This window comes from Ammodytes marinus (assembly GCF_949987685.1).
Source record: "Ammodytes marinus genome assembly, chromosome: 1".
In the NCBI taxonomy this organism is placed as follows: Eukaryota; Metazoa; Chordata; class Actinopteri; order Uranoscopiformes; family Ammodytidae; genus Ammodytes; species Ammodytes marinus.
Window position 1 is genome coordinate 20,381,708 of NC_137230.1, and position 17,335 is coordinate 20,399,042.

General features: G+C 40.8%; 2 protein-coding genes across 7 annotated transcripts in view; both read left to right on the forward strand.

Annotated features, from left to right (window-relative positions):
• The window catches only part of tjp1a (tight junction protein 1a), a 67,600-nt gene extending 64,254 nt beyond the window's left edge, over positions 1-3,346 (forward strand). For all 6 annotated transcript variants that reach the window (XM_080025680.1, XM_080025682.1, XM_080025683.1 and 3 more), the window contains one exon: positions 1,578-3,346. In XM_080025680.1, the coding sequence (XP_079881806.1) occupies positions 1,578-1,672 (95 nt within the window). In that variant the 3' untranslated portion in view covers positions 1,673-3,346. The remainder of the gene's footprint in view (positions 1-1,577) is intronic.
• A 4,023-nt stretch (positions 3,347-7,369) lies between these two features.
• Positions 7,370-17,335, forward strand: part of fam189a1 (family with sequence similarity 189 member A1) — a gene marked incomplete at both ends in the record, with an annotated part of 78,472 nt that continues 68,506 nt past the window's right edge. The window contains one exon of the mRNA XM_080033743.1: positions 7,370-7,618. Within this exon, the coding sequence (XP_079889869.1) occupies positions 7,370-7,618 (249 nt within the window). The remainder of the gene's footprint in view (positions 7,619-17,335) is intronic.

The following is a 17,335-nucleotide window of genomic DNA, read 5'->3' on the forward strand; positions in this document are numbered from 1 at the left end:
TTCTAAGTGTGTTAACTTAAAGGCTGAAATCAGATCCACCGTGATACAGTTTGGTTCTGTATAGGAACTGAATTCTGGTATAATGCAGTTTGATTTGAAAATCACATTAAAACTATTGAAATGTTGGACATACACATGAAATACCGTATGTAATACGGTATTTCATCTAATAGACAGTCTAGGGCTTGACCATTAGTTTGATTTGGTTTTGTTATTAGTTTATTGGAAATCTTTAGGAGCTTCCACAAAGAAACAAACTATTTCCAGTAAATGGACATTTTGCTAAAAAACACAATTTTTCAAAAAGCTTGGAAGAACGAGCTGCAATTTCATGAAGAGCTGAAACATTTAGTGGATTGATCAATTAGTTTGTCACTACGCAACTATTTGGATAACTGATCATTGATGTATGGTGCAAATCTGATTGATATGAACTTTTTTGAATGTGGATTTTTCTGCTTTCCATCATTGTTGTGTTACATATTATAAATTAATCAATAGAATAATTAGCAGATGAATCAATAATAAAAAAAAATATCGCTACTGTCAGCCATAGGATAGCTGTAAAGGTTACTTTCGGCACACTGCCTTATTTCTTCTTCTAACTGTTCCAGTCTGTTTATCGTGTGTTACATTAATGACTTTAAAAAGAAGGCTTTTATTGGGGACAAGGCTAAAATAAGTTCACTCACTGACATACAGTGTGATGGTGAGGGTCATGATGATTAAAGCGAAGAATTTGAAGGCTGGTATTGGTAGTTGGGTCGATTTGGGAGGAAAACCGTCGGGAGGCTGGACAAAAAAAATATATATTTTAGTTGAAAAATGTATTCTACAAGATTTACTGGGGTTGGAACCACCCACCCTGTGATAACCTGCTGAGCCACAGCTGCCATGGTTAATTGATAATACCCGCCAACAGCCAGCCAACCAAAAAAGAATGGAAGGAAATGAGTCTAATAATGTGAAGCTACTATTTAGGCTAACACTTAAAAAAGTAAAAGTTTGTTATGTATGTGGTACTTCCCCCCCCCCCCCTTTAAGTGTTGCCTACCTGAACAGAAGGTAACCCTGTGCTTATTGTTTAATGTTTCTCTCCCACATCACAAAGAGCTTAGCACAAGATAGACAGTTTAAAGATTGACAGGAGGCTGCATTTATATTGTGCCACATGTACAGTTAAGTCTGCCGAGCCTGCTATGCTTACTCTGATTGATCACTGGAACTTTCCCTCTTGGCACGGACCTGTATATGTTTGTAATTGCAGTTACCCTCTAGCCCCACAGTCAATGGGGTTTTCATTTGCAGTCAACAAGGGGCCTGCGGACATTCAATAAAAATATGAAATTGCTTTTACTTGTCTCTACGGTTACCGTGCTTGGATATAGGCCATAAAAAAACCATGTGATAAAACTTAACGAGGCTTACATAGATGATGGAAACAATCAAGTCCTGCATTTAGAGGAATTGATGCATTTGTTGAGCTGTGTTGTGAAGAAGCTTATGAAATACATTGCAGCTTGACTTTTACATAAGAAACTGCTGATCTCCCCCTCTCCCCATCTGTCTGTCATTAGGTGACCCAAAAAGCTGGCAGAACAAGTCTATCCCCGGAGACCCCAACTACCTGGTGGGAGCCAACTGTGTTTCTGTGCTCATCGACCACTTTTAAAGAACGGACCAGAAAGGTGTGATGTTACTGAATTTGGAACCATGGGAGATGAAAAGAAGTGGATATACAAACACACACACACGCACTCCAAACATACGTACACAACGGAGTATGAAGAAGACCCACTCAGTGCTGTTTACTGCACCCATGGATGAAGGCAAGACACTGATGATCATGTTAACACAGGCTGTCCCTTTGAACTCTTTCCCCCATTTTTGAAGTTTTTGGTGTGAAACCAATAATGCATGCCCCAATGCCACTGAGGATTGACGCTATATACTGTTAAGGCAAACGTTTAATGTAATTTCTCTACATGACTTTAGATGGAATGGATGGCTTTTGAGGCATGCTTCAAAAAAATCTGTCTGTGTATTTATGCTATATATGCATACAGTATATATAGTAGTATAGAGAAGATTTTACTAATGAATTGGACCACCAGTCAAGATCTTGTTTTTTCCAGTTCAGGTGACTCAATTAAGAAGATGTATGTATGTATGTTTGTCCACGTTGTTTCCACATGGAGGGAACTTTAATGAAGGTTTGAGACGGACGTGAAGTAAGATTGAACTGGTTTGCAGGTATTTGTTTATTGAAGGAGTTTGCAAAACACCAGCTGGATATGAACCCAAGCAGCACACTTTTCAAAGACGTTCTTCCTTTTTAATTCTTCCTTTTCTTCCTGCAGTAATAACTTGTAGCGTACCACATCCCTCCTTCCAGCCTGAGGGAGATCTATGCATGTTTTTTACTCAGGTCCAGTAGCCTCATCAGTTCCTTCCTCCCATCTCTTGCTCTCTCTCTTGCTCTCTCTTTCTCTCTATTTCTCTTTCTCTCTCCCTGCTCTTCTTCTTCTTTTCTCTCTCTGTGCACTCTTGCACTCACACACAAATAAGCAGTGATGCCTTATCTGCAGATTATTCACTTTTCATTAAGAAAGAAAAATAACTTATGAAAAAAATCATGGTATAATGTCATTTGTTTTGCCATTATTTTGTGAACCCACTGTATAAATGAACTTGGGTTTAGCACACAATAACAGTTGATAAAGTATAACAAAAGGTATGCTCTTCTATCTGCTATGCATTACATAATAATAAAAGAAAAACAACGTAAAAGAAGCAGCTGTAAATAAAGCTAGCATATTGCCTTGTTTCTTTTGTTTGTAAATTACCTTTTTGTATGTCTTTCTTTTTTGTATAAAACTTAGAAAAAACATGTTTTAAAAAAGTGGAAGAAAATTGAATGCGGTGATCTTTGTATTCTGGTTAAGCCCTCGAGCCTTTGGAACTTGTAACCTAACAATAATACATTGTACCTTTTCTAACAATATATTCACACCATGTTACAGTCAAACACAAACACATGGCTCCAGGATCAGGAATGTGCTTGGGCTAAAATGCATTTAAAACATGTTTTTGAAAAGGGTGTGCTCTCAAAGTGTCCCCCTCACTTATTTGTGATACTGGATGCTGTATTGTGTGCCCTTAAATGTATTTTTGTACTAATAGACAATATAGTATGTATGGCACACCAGTACCAATTTTTATTTTTAGACATAACACGGCTTTAATTGGATATTAGCTCTTCACGTGTGGCTGACTTTTTTTTCTTCTCTCTTCTGCAACACAATTTTAAGTATACCACTGTATTAATAAATAAAATCATTTTTAAAGTAAAGTGTGTCTCTATGGAATTTTTTTTTCTTACAAAGTGAGCTGTGTTTTATGTGGCTGATAATGCTTTATTGACTTTGAGTTTGTCATTTTATTTTCTTAAAATACTCAATCGATGTTCTCACTTTTGAAGAGCTTTCACAGGTGGAGCGCCATGATCGGCTCTATATCTGTTCAAGTTTTACAGGTAGGTGGCGCAGTTGAGCTCTGAACGAGTCTGATGAAGAAGGTCAGAGATACTCAATTTTAATGACTGACGGTCAACAGGGAAATCATCTTAATACTTACGATTTTTCTCTTATGAACTTTATTCCCATCACATAGCTATTGGTCTGCGTGATGTTAGAAACACTTTGATGATGCAAAAGTATAATCTTTTTATTGACCTTCAGGACTTTAACTTTTGCTTTTATACTGTCTAATAAGCCAATAAAGTATTCCTCTAAAAATGTTTTTTTCTTAAAGAGGTAAGTGACCATCAGAGCCGGCCCAAGCCTTCAGGGGGCCCTAAGCGAAATATGATTAGGGGGCCCCTCTCCAATGTTAGCGCTGCTGAAACTATAGATCTGTGTTAAATAACATTCACACACCCAGTGTTTTCCGCTAGTGCCTCCACTGTGCGGCTGTGCGAAAATATTAGACAGCCGAGATTCAGACCCTCCTAGGGGGGTCCGGGGGTATGCCCCCCCGGGAGATTTTTTTAACCTTTTTAAAGTGAAATGCATGAATCTGGTGCACTTTGAGAGGAAAATTAAGAGGCTAAATCTGAGAAATTTTGTGTGAACAAATAATTTGGAGACACTGGGTCAGATGAATTAGAAGCTATTGAAGAAGGACACATGGATTTTCCATAAAAATATTAATATAAAATAAAATATTATGGAGGGTCCTCTGGGTTGGGCTTGGAGCTCTTTTTCTTTTACGGGACATATTTCTCTGTAATATAATGAATGCATTTAAATGCAGTGTGAGGAATGAAGCAGAAGAACTATGTTGTCCAGCTACTGTATCTTTTTTTCCACAGACAAGCTGAAATAGGCTATAGACTATACACAGTGCATGGGCAACTGAGGGCAGCCCCATTTCCAATTGTTTTTAAATAAACTCAATACACACTGTGCATGGATGTGAACGTGACATAATCACATAATAACGGATTTCCTCCCAGATGAACTGATTACATTTTTAGGCTATTAATTATCTAGACCAAAACATTTTATTCCTTTTTTTGTATGATAACTCACATTTGCATAATATGATGTTAATATCAAACACACAAACTAAAAAAAAAAAAAAAAAAACATTTTTTTTTTTTTTTTTTTTAGGGGGCCCCCCAGGCAGTCGGGGGCCCTAAGCGGCCGCTTAGTTCGCTTATGCCTCGGGCCGGCTCTGGTGACCATTCAATGCCTATTTGGGAAAGTAAGGGCTTTTATTTTTTAAATTATGACTGAGACAATCACCTTACCTCAAGCTCAGAGGTTCGAAGATAAACTCTGAGGGTTCACAGATGATTAAAATGAGTATTACAATCTGTTTAATTTACCCTTTACTGTTTAACTATTATGTTGGGAAATACTGCATACCTTATCGAGCCTTTACATCAGTGGTTCTCAAAGTGCGGCCCCGGCCCGCATTGAATTATGAATTATTAAAAAAAAAAAAAAAATTATCATATTTTTTATTATTTTTTTTTTTTTATTGGAACGCACGGAGGGGATGCGTCCCCCGTAACAGTAAAAACAGTACAGGGGTCGAAACACTTAAATATCCCTCCTAATTGTTTGTATTCATTCCCCACTTATTAAACTTGCGAAGTTCGGCTGGCCTCTGCCTCTCGTTGCAGACGGCTGGTCAGCCTCCCGCAGTGCAGCAGGCAGTGTAGTGGTCCCAATGTAAGTTGTTAGATAGTGAGCTTGTCAAGCCCAATACGATGCACTTTCTCACATTCAAGGTGAATTAGATTAGGTCAAGTGTCTAAGGATGGATGCTAACATTATCTGGTTTCTAACTCTTTTGCCTAAAGTTTAGCTAACAAACTAACGTTAGCTAGCTGCTGATAGCCATGGAACTATCTGCCTAGTTGACTGCTGATAGCCCACCCTGTTTATTTCCAATGTATAGTGTCATAATAGTTAACACTGCTGCTGCATCATGAGTAGTGAGTCCTACAAAAAAACACTCCAAAAGGTGATACGTTTTCAATGTGTAGAAAGTTTTGAACAATAAAGTAGAATAAATATTTGAATGCAATACAGAATGCCTCAGTGCCTTGATTTATATTCCATTAGATGTGTGTCAATGGGAGCGAGTTGTCTTTTCCTTAACATTTCCACCATAAATAAATACAGAAGACACAAATTACTGCATAAAAATTAACCAAAATGAAGTGTTCGAACCTCAAATTTTTCTGGGGGACAACCCCCAGACCCCTACTTTTAATGTGTGTTCCCCAATGTTGAAATGAGAACTAGCCCTTCATTTATTACTTTAAATGTGTTTATTACACAGTATTGGATGCTGACCAATACATGTAAACTGTAAAGACGCAAAGACGCTGGCCATTGAAATTATTTCAGTTTTATATATTTTTTTCCTTCGGCGGCCCTCGGTCCAATGTTGGGTTCCTAAATTGGCCCTCAGCTATCAAAAGTTTGAGAACCCCTGCTTTAAATGAAGCTCCTGCTCTTCATTGATGTCCACAAACAACCAGTGATGATTAAAGGGGATAACAAACCAAACGGGTTGGGGGAACACTGTCCTAGACAGACTAACCCAATGCTGTCAGAACATGTTCTAATGATCACTAATTATTCCATTATGTGCAGCCAGTCTAATTTGTTAGACCCCCTCCAGGTGTGTCGCAGAACTTTCCTACCTGCCAGGACATGTCGCCTTTACATGACAAAGAACAGAGGAGACACGTAAACCCACCTGAACATAAAACTGACATTTGTAGTCCGCTAAAAATCCTTATCATGATGAAAGTTCAGCTGCATCTTTTTTTATGCAACTCAAAACATCCCACATATAATAGGCCGCTCTTGTCTACAAAAAAAAAATAAACCTATATTATTTGCGCCTATAGAGATCAGACCCCCACCACGTTTCCACCGAATCACGTGCAGGCTTTTCTCTGCTTTTCTTTGCTGTATGTCTGATAGTAACGCGCGCACACCCTCCTCTCCCCTCTCCTTCACTCTCGTAGTAAAACAGGTTCCGCGCAGCTCGCCGCCATGCATGTAACGCGCAGAGTGGCACATCTCCAATACGCAGTGTGCATCTCCTGTCCTGCTGCTGGCCGTGAGATCTGCTGTCGTCTGTGAAAAAAAAAACTCCTTGGCTGCTGGTGCCTGACAGAATAAGGAGAAGGGAGACGCTGCTCTTTCACAACTGCGGATATTCACTGACCAAAAAGCGAGATGTTAACCATTTAAACGTTTCATCTACAAGGAGTGCAGCATTTTTTTCTTTTCTTTTTTTACACTCGTATTTTCCAGGTTTTCACATCTCTCCCTCTGAGTTGTTGGAGAGAGCACGCAGAGGCGAGCATGGCAGCATGACAATGGTGCAAAGCTGGGTGACAGGAGGATGATGCGTTTTTTTTTTTTTTTCTTTTGCCTTTTTCGCGATTGGACTTTTGAGGAACGGGCTCTTTACCCCTTAGCAGTCGCAGAACCATCTAGAGGCTTAATCTGAATATATTCCTATTTACTAATCTGTTTGTTAAACGGTGAACAGCTGGTGCCTCGTCCTTTCCGCTCTTTTCTCACCTTTCTCCTTTCTCGCATCCATCGCTGCGCATCTTTATAGCTAATTGGAGCGACTCCTCCGAGCATCTTCTTAACTGATGGAAACCATCCACATCGGAAACTGAACTGGATTTGCACCACTTCTCCCCTTCGCGCTGCAGGCTGAAACATAACCACACAGTGCTGTTTTGTTGATGTTATATTTTACTTTAATTGCCGCTTCTACTGTGTGCTTGTTGGTCGCTCATAGCCTATAGCCTTCTTCAGTGACAATGCCGGTGAACGCGCTGATGTCCCGCGGCGGTAGCGGCATGGGCGGCCCGGGGTCCCTAAGCCCGGCGTCGCTGTCCCGCAGCCTTTCCCGACTGAGGGAGTACCGGACTCGGACTCGGATCATGCTGGCGCTGGGAGTCTCTCAGATGGTGCTGGGGGGTCTCATCCTGGCCGTCAGCTTCGCGGCTCTGGCTCTCACCACGTCACCCAGAGTCCGCCACTCCTGTCCCTTCTGGGCAGGTTTCTCTGTGAGTACAACAGTTATTACGATTCTGCTTGCTTGTGTCTGGTGCAATGAACGGTGTAATAGCTTGGTCCTGAAAGCATGAAGTCATTGAGAAACTAGTAGTAGCATTGCAACGTGATGGATTTTTTTTTTTTTTTTACATCATTTATCATCCATATACAGACAGCAGCCTAATACAGTATGTATCACCTATCATGGCTGAAGCTATAGGGATTATAAATATATTGATATGGTCACTGTAATGGACTCGGTATTTAAGAGAAATTGTAACTCTAGGCCTACTTAATGATTTTTTTTTCAAAAGAGACCTTGTTTTTAGTACCAGGTAGAGAACTAGACTAATTGGCTGCCATTGGCATAATAATAAGAAAGTAGGTTAGTTTTGGAGGACAGAGCCAATAGGCAATTAGTTGTGAGGATGCAGAGCCTCCATGGTAATCTGTGATACAACACACACACACACACACACACACACACACACACACACACACACACACACACACACACACACACACACAGTGTGTCAACGAGGATGATATTTAAAGTACTACACTGTGCTCCTTCCTGTGTGTGCGCAGGGGGACATGTTTGTCATAATTGTCGCTGAGATGTTGTGTTTTTTCTTCATTTGAAATGTTCATGGTGGTTTCTGTAAATATTTATGAATGCACACTTCCCCCGATTTTCTTGCCGGAGTCCATTAATTATAGAGGTAGTGGGCAGGGGTGAGGGGAGGTCTGTGGCACAAGGGCCGTGTGTGTGTGTGTGTGTGTGTGTGTGTGTGTGTGTGTGTGTGTGTGTGTGTGTGTGTGTGTGTGTGTGTGTGTGTGTGTGTGTGTGTGTGTGTGTGTGACACACACACACACACACACACACACACACACACACAGAGAAGACATTTGTTAGTGTCTTTATCTGTGGGAGTGTATAGTTACAGGGGAAAAGTAGGTAACCACAGGGGTCAAAGGGCAAAGGTCAATGCACATTCTTGATCAGCGCGTCAAGCTGATTTGACAGACTTTGTTTCCGGTCTGTCTGTCAGCCTGCTGTGCTGCTCCTATACCTCCTGTTATCTCTGCGCAATATTTTGTTGGTTATATTCTTCAATGTGTCAGTGTGCACAAACAAGCCCCGGGCCACATGATCTGTCAGTCATAAAACACCAAACGTACAGCAGTAGGAGACAAGCACATTACTTTTACATTATTAGTTTTTATCATAATCATCATGCAGAGATGGGCAGATGGTAGCCCATAAATGTTCATATAATGAGCAATAAACTGTGAAATAGTCTTCATCTTTAATCTCTCCTAAATCACTTAACAAACAAAGCCCTTTACTTCGGGGAGAACATTAAATCTGCCTGTTTCTATAAATAATGGTAACATAACTGAGTGTTAATCTTAGACTTTGACATCTGGTTAAATGTTCAGTCTTTAAACTGTGTTTGACTTTCATGAGATGTTCTAATGAGCAGAGGATTAGTGCAGCAACTTAGTCTTAGTCACCTGCTGTAAACAAATAGCTACCATTGGCCACTGTGGTGTCAAAACCTAGAAAATGTCATTGAGACCAGCTCTCCATCTGGAGAGCACTCAGACAGTAAAAGTCACTCTTTCTAAGGTTAAGAGCTTTAAACTGTAAAGAAAACGACACTGTTAAATAAGAGTCGAGGCATTTTAACCTGGAGTCAGGTTTTGCATTTGGTCTAAAATGTCAAGTAGCAGAAAATACAGCACCTGTGGTTACTGCAAAGTGCATTCAAGTTGGAATCCGGGTAAATCTTGTTTGGTCTGGCTGTGTAAAACTAGGATAAATCAACAAATTAAAAGCGCCTCAGTTAGGTGGGACGAGAGGCTCTTTGCAGCTCTGCTCTGTAATTTAGGCTCATAAGGCCAGTTTATTTACCCTGTGTAGCTTTTAAGAAGCTGTAAAGCCGATCTCTTCCTAAATTTGGCAGAGGAAAATAGTTATTTCTCTCCTGCTCAATGTGTGCGTAAGCAGTTAATAGTCTTTGTGGTTGTGGGCCAGAATGTGTGGAAGTAGAGATCTTATTTGGGTTATACCTAGGGGGCAAAACCCCTTTTTTTGGAAAAACAGACATGGAGCGTTGTAAAAGGTTGTTCACCAGAAATGATATCCAGGACCTTCCAGGATCCCAACCTGGGTGGACAACCTGGTCAACTAGCTGCTGGAAAGCTACAGGGGGCCGACATAGAGCAAATCAGAACCACTGTTTAAGTGAATGGGGATGGGCTAATAGGGAATTTTTTAAACTTATAGATATCATTATGAAACTTTGCAAGTTGATTACTGACATTAAAACAACAACTTTTTGTATTACAGTATTTTCCAAAAAGCTTGAATAAATATGAAAAATCATCAATATCTTACTAATGATGCGTAAATTTGCATATCTGCAAAGCCCCAAAATCTAGATGTTGGACAAAAGCAGAGTCAATTTGTTTTTAAATTTTTAAAACAAAACAAGTGTCCAACTGCCTGAAGCTTTTCATAATCACAGTTCAAATTTGATCAATAACCCATTGAAAATTAATTTTTTACACTGTTTTTTCCAAGGGAATGTCTAGCCGTTTCCTAAAATACCAGCTGGAGACTCCAAAAGGACACTTTTGGTCCATAGCACATGAAATGTAACTCCACACACACACACACACACACACACACACACACACACACACACACACACACACACACACACACACACACACACACACACACACACAGTTGCCCAAACCTACACACATCGTTCTCTTTCTCATGCCAAAACCACATCTAGTTATCATCTCTACACTCCACACGCTGTAATTCTCTTAGCTCAGTGTACAAGCGACTAGCCGCAGTCACTTCCCTGGAGATGTTAATTTGGTGACAAAAGATGACGCATAGGTCCAACGGTGATTGCTGCGGACTCCTCGGCCACAGGCTGCATGAGGCATGGAGGGTTTACCTGTCCGAGATGAATCACGCCCGGCCCTGCTGGGTTTGGCCAATAGATGAGGCTACGTGAGTGAGTGAGCCAAAGGGGCTGTCGCAGCTGTCAGCAGCTGACATGCAGAACAAATTACTGTTCACCTCGCGTTCAGTCTCCACGAATTAAACTCGGAACTGATCCAAGTGTCCAAAAACACACACACACACACACACACACACACACACACACACAAACCGCCTCTTATTCTGCCGTCGCTGAGAATAACCGCACTCGAAATTATGTGAATATGTCAGGAGTTATTGCAGGCATCATTTCCCTGCTCTTGTAGGCTTACTCAAATAGAGGATTTACTGTGTGTGTGTGTGTGTGTGTGTGTGTGTGTGTGTGTGTGTGTGTGTGTGTGTGTGTGTGTGTGTGTGTGTGTGTGTGTGCTCTCCCTGTTGTGTGGTAGAAGATGCATGCATATTTTGTGTACAGTCTCTCTAAAAGTTAACACTCCAACATCCCACATCTCCACACTGTGCCATAACAAAGACGGCTTAAGATGGTATGCTTGGTGTTCTTTCATGAGATTGCTCTCTCTGCCACCTTTTCAGAACCACACGTCTGCTAAATCTGCACTTAAGTGTGCGTGTGTGTGTGTGTGTGTGTGTGTGTGTGTGTGTGTGTGTGTGTGTGTGTGTGTGTGTGTGTGTGTGTCTGTGTGTGTGTGTGTGTGTGTGTGTGTGTGTGTGTGTTTAAACATAGGGGTCCAATGCGTTTAGTATGGTGGTTTTGTGTCCTGGAAGGCTCTCAATGTCTTTGTTTGTTAATGTGTTTCTGTCTTATGTCACTTTTGGGGACACACACTACTCCTAAGACCAGTTGATTGGGTAGGGCTTGTGCCTTTGGGGACAAAAGCGGTGACCCTATTGGTAAAAGGTGGATTCATGGCTTTTTTAGAGAGCCATTGTTACATCTGGCCAGGGACTGCTGGTGGAAACTAGCCTTCTGTATAAATCTGGTATATTTACAAAACTGTTTATTAATATGGACTGCCCCTGTCAAATAAATACAAATGGGTCAGTGGTTAAGGTAAGAGAGTTAGGCAAGTACTTGTTAGCGTTATGGTTAAGTCTCCAGGAATACATTTAAGTCTATATGTAAAGACCCCAATAGTTATCTAAGCCAAAGTGTGTGTGTGTGTGTGTGAAGGGACTGCAAAGGTCCCCATTGGAGTAAAGCTGAAAGAGTGAACTATCCCAATCTGTTCTTCTATAGGTTGGTCAGGTGTCTTTATACCTTGTTCTGCTTTTACTAGTGATGAATTACCTCGACAATTTGTGAAATAAACGTATCTTCTTCGGGGATGATTTCTCCATACTTGTTTCTTCTAGAGCAACCAGGAGGTCAATGTTTGAATTTGTCCTGTGAAACATCTCAGTACCCTCTGGTTGCATGGACACATCATTTTATACATGATTTATAGTACAGATTGATATTTTTTTGTTCATGACAAAGTACCTGTACAACTGTAAACTGATTCTGCTTTTATGCAGCAAGGGAGTGTAAATCACTATTAATTAATTTGCTTATTAGGCTTAGGTAGTATCCTGGCAACAGGTCTTATGATATGAGCGCACACAGACGCACACGTGTACACCCGTATTTGAAAGTCTAGTCTGCAACGTGTGTTGGAAAAAAAACCTGTTGACGAATAGACTTTCTATCCACGTAGGCTAGTGCATGAATAGCCAGCAGTTGGGAATCATTGTATAACATTTGAATACTCAATAAGATGCAGATTAAGGATCATTTCACCCATCTCTTACTTTGATATTTAGTCATGAAGTAAGCCCAGAAATTTTAGATATCACTGAGATTTGCACTTCAACCAAGTAACATTAGTCAGGTTTATATATTACTTGTTCTTCAGTAGCTTCTCGAAACCAAAAATACCAGCCTTTACAGAACCCATGAAAGGCTGTGATAAAAGCTCAGAGGTATCCTCCCCTCACATGACACTAGTGTTGTTTTTGGTGGCCTATTTTAAGTTTAGTTTTAGTCTAGTCTTTGTGACAAACTGTCATTATAGTTTTTATTAGTCTTAGTCACGTTTAAACTCCTTTTAGTCTAGTCAAGTTTCAGTCGAACTAAAAGTCTGAGCATTTTAGTCTTCTCTTAGTCAGAATTATCTGTGACTATTTTCATCTAGTCTTAGTCAACAAAAACTGATGACATTTAAGTCTAGTCTTAGTCAATGACATTTGTATCTTAGTCTTTTTAGTAATGCAATTATATTTAACCAAGTTAATATAGTACAAGTACCTAGTATAGTACAGACAAAATCAAAATGTTCTTTAAGTCCCCCATTTCACAAGTCAAACAAGATTATCTTATCCTCTTATATTATTTTTACCTTATAGACTCAAGAATACATGCAATTCCAGACACGGAAGACGCTCTGATTGAATTTACATCATATTTATTTGAGCTACCAAACATGTAAGAATGCCGGATTCCTCAACCTGAACAGCAGTCTGTTGGAACTCGGACAGCTTCTCTTTTGTTTCAAAATCTTGATCATGATGACACCCAATAAAGAAGGCTTTTCTTTGTGATGTGATATCAGAGTCCCAACTCTATTAGTACAGCAGCAACAATATATTTATGATTTGATGACCATCCTGCTGCAAACAGTGTGACAGAGACTAGCCTATATTCTGAGACTCAACACAAAGGTGCATTTGGTCCCTTTTATGTTGGTGTTGTTGTTTGGTTTTGATGCAGCCATTTATTTCCAGCTGTCAATAGAGGACGTGACTGCTCAGCCACTTTACTCATCTTGTCAGCTCAGATTAAATGGAGAGTGTGGTCAGCACACATGCTCTCAGACCAGACCACTCACTGCTGGACCCGCCTGTCTTAAATCTCATATTGATCAACTATAATTAGATGTATTCCATCAATCTTCAAGACTGATGTTTACTTAAATTTTTTTTACTCAACCTTTCAGTGGTTTTCTGATATGTCTGCAGTGAGCTCACTCTTGTGTTTTAGAGCGGGCATGCGTTGTGATGACGTCATTGAGTCTTTAGCACTGGGGGGGGGAGGGGTTCCGAGGTGTTGCTCAGTTGTAATTCACTTTTCCTCCTGCACCTTTCCAGAATAAGTAAGAAGGCTCTCAGCCTGCTGCTATTACTCTGAGGACCCTCCAGTGCATCTGGCCCCCACTCCAGTGATATACCAGTGAGCACCACATTGGTGGAGAGAACAGTTTGTCCTTGATATCACTTCAACACACACACACACACACACACACACACACACACACAAACAGTACAGAGTGTTCCGAAGAGACCCTAATATTTCCAGTTGTCAACTTCACTTCATGCCGATACACGCTGAAGAGGCATCTACACTTTCTGCCTCATCTTGCACCTCCATCCACTGTGATACTTTTGGATTATTTTATTATCAGTGTTCAACAGCAGAGACAGGACACGGTGTGTGCCATGTTATAAGATTCCCTTTGTTTCACGCCTGTTCCCCCCTCCTTCCCCTCAGTCTTCGCTACATGTTACCTAATGAAGCAAAGAAGCAACCTAGCTGAACAACTGGAATTGAACTACGCCTGGTCGACAAAGCATTCATCGGTACAGTGCAAAGTAAAATAAAAATGTTGGGGTATTTTTTTTCTTTGGAAGATTAGACAAAAATGTAAGACTGACACTAGTTATTGTGTTTTATATACTATCTATGGTTATGTGTCAAGAAACGCAGCTCAGGGTTATTTTCATTGATGATTGTTCATCAGAACACAAGGTGACACATCGTGAATTACCTTGCAGAAGTTATGAATATTCACACTTCAATATGTTTAATGTGTTCATTCAGTGTTTTCTGTAAACTGTGGGTCTGTCTTATTCCCTGCTGTTAATGCACCGCAAGTTGTTCATTACATTTTAATGGGTACCAAAGTCTGAAAATGAGAGAATCACTCAAAAATATGTTTTTTTTACTTCACTTGTGACCCTCTGACCTTCACTGTGCAGAATGATGTTCGTGCATAGTTTGAAACTGTAACGCTGTTTCCAGATACAGTATTTGATATTTCAATAAGAGAGAAGGACTGGATGTTTAGGAATAGTTAACTAGTTATTTATTTATCTATGTATGGAGGGGTGGGGGGATCAGACACAGTTTAATATTCCATGCAAAGTGTTTTTCTATGTCTTTAAACAAGAGATCTTTAAACATAAATATCAAGCACATATCTGTACACACACACACACATTGCTACTCACCATACCCGGCCCTTTTATATTCACAGACACCCAAATGCAGGCACATCAAACACAAACCGCATTATGCATAATTTTAATGTTTGCAGAGTGGAGACGGTAGATGTGTGATGAAAGCTTCAGGATTTATAAAAAAAAAAAAATGTCTACACCTTTTCCCCAGGCCTGAACTGACCCTGCAAACTCATTTGGGGAAAAAGAGAAAGAGGGGGACATGTATTTGGGGGAGAATTCATTTTATATTTTGAATGCATGATGTATAGGGTATATATTTTTTGCGTGTGTATATCACAGATCTCTCTCAGGAATGCTCTTTCTCTCTGTTCCTCTGGCTGTGTCTGTTTGTAGCGTGGCTGTGTGTTAGTATGGCCTGCATGTCTGACAGAATGCTTGATGCTGCACTTCTTTACAAACAGCCGCGACCCGGCCGCCAGGAGGTCTGCCTGCACACTGTTGAATAGAAAAAAAGGCCAAACAGGCTTGAACTGAGCTCACGGGGAGGGAGAGAGGGAGAGAGAGAGAGAGAGGGAGGGATGGAGAGTGCATAGAGTAACAAGAGAGAAGGAAGGTGACCAGAGGCAAACGTCTGTCATGAGCTTTCGTTATTCTGCGGTTTCTTTTATAAGATCGGCGGTTTTCACAGGTGCTGGGAAAATGTACAACACCTGTGTTTACACTTGTTCTGCTATTGTGTTGAAATCTGACAGGAAGAAGAGGCTTTATATCGAGCAGACTCATCTTTTATTTAGACTGAATGGAGAGTTTGAGTTTCCAGAGAGGTGACAGACATCCTCTGCCTTTCTCCTCCCCTGCTTCTTCCTGAGCAAAGATGTTTTTCTTTCAGATAAAAAATAAAAAGAAGAGCTTCTCTGTGGCGTGCTGCAACAGGTCATCAACATTGTGAAGGTCTGAATTGACAGACAGACAGACAGACAGACAGACAGACAGGCAGAGGGAGCTTTGTTGATGTGTTTGACTTCCGTCCTCTACCTGCTATTGAGAAGCGGTATCTTCTTCCTGGTTTGCACAAAGCTGACTGTCGTCCCTCCCTGCATGCTCTCTGTAGCTCATCAATGGGGAAAGCCTGCTGACTGGAGCCTCCCTTTGTTACGTGATTACTAGCAACTGTGTTGTGGTGAACGGTGCTTTTATGTGTGTACACATGTGGGAGGGCAGGTCAGAGGGGGTGTGAATGTGTGCCGTGGTGTATTTATTTGGCCATATGGAGCCGCAGTAGACACAAAGGTGGGTCGTATATGTCCTTCTCCTCCTTTATCTGTTTGAATGCAGACCACATAGACGTATCGAGACAGGCTGTATATACAGTATACATATATATATATATATATATATATATATATATATATATGTATATATATATATATATGTATATATATATATATATTTATTTAAGTCTCTCTCTCTCGCGCCCCACACACATCCTACCTCTACTGCGCGTCTACCTCGCGTCTGCGTCTGACTTTTGGTCACAGACTGTGAAATCAACGTAGAGCGAGCACACATCCAACCTCAGACGCACTGCTGAGGCGCGTCGGAGGCACGTCTGCAGCGACGCTCCCCTTCACCTCAGGAGGCTCGCCTATTTTTTTCTGAGAGCAGCGCGTCTCTCTCGCGTCTCTGTGCTTTAACTGATAGAGAAATACTCTGCTGACAGTCATACCAGCAGCATTCACTCTAGTTACACGTTTACCCGGTGTGTTTATTTCAAAATAAAACATCCCTCAGTCGTATACGCGAATAATCCCTTTATTTCACGATTTAATTGTGCAATCAAAATCCGAGGGATTTAAAACCTAATTTTCAATTAGTTCTGGCATTTCATTTTTGGATAAATGACACATATAGAGATCCAATATAGTGAAGAAATAAAAAAGATCATGATGAGCGCAACAGTTTTCCGTTGCTCTATCTGTGTCTACGGCCTTCTTCTTCCCCGACCACACCCCCCTCTCTCTCTCCCGTATAAATCAGTAAAGTGATTTTTGAAATACTCTGCTGAGAGTCATTGACTTCATACTGGCAGCTTTCGCTGTAGTTTCACCATTTCCTGGTGTGTCCCCTTCAAAATAAAACTTCCAACAAGCGAAAATATGGCAAAAGAAAAGAAGAAAAATGGCAATGGGGCGCACGGATTACTGTCCAGACTCAATATAAATCATATGCATCATAGATGACATGAAAGAACTTCATTTTTAATGGGAATTATCTATGAAAACTCTATGTAGAAAGATAGGGCTTTTAGAAGCAGCGCTGCAGCAGCAGCTGCTGAGACGTTGCATGTGTGTCCGAGAAAAGTCCGAGAGAGGCAGCAGTAAGGTAACGCGACGCGCTCCAGAGGTAGACGCAGGATGTGTGTGGGGCGCGTCTCTCTCTGTTTGTCTCCCAATCCCTCAGAAAGTAGCCAAGCGCTGCTGGGGGTTAAGATTAGTCAGGCGGTAAGGAAGATACATTTATTAGC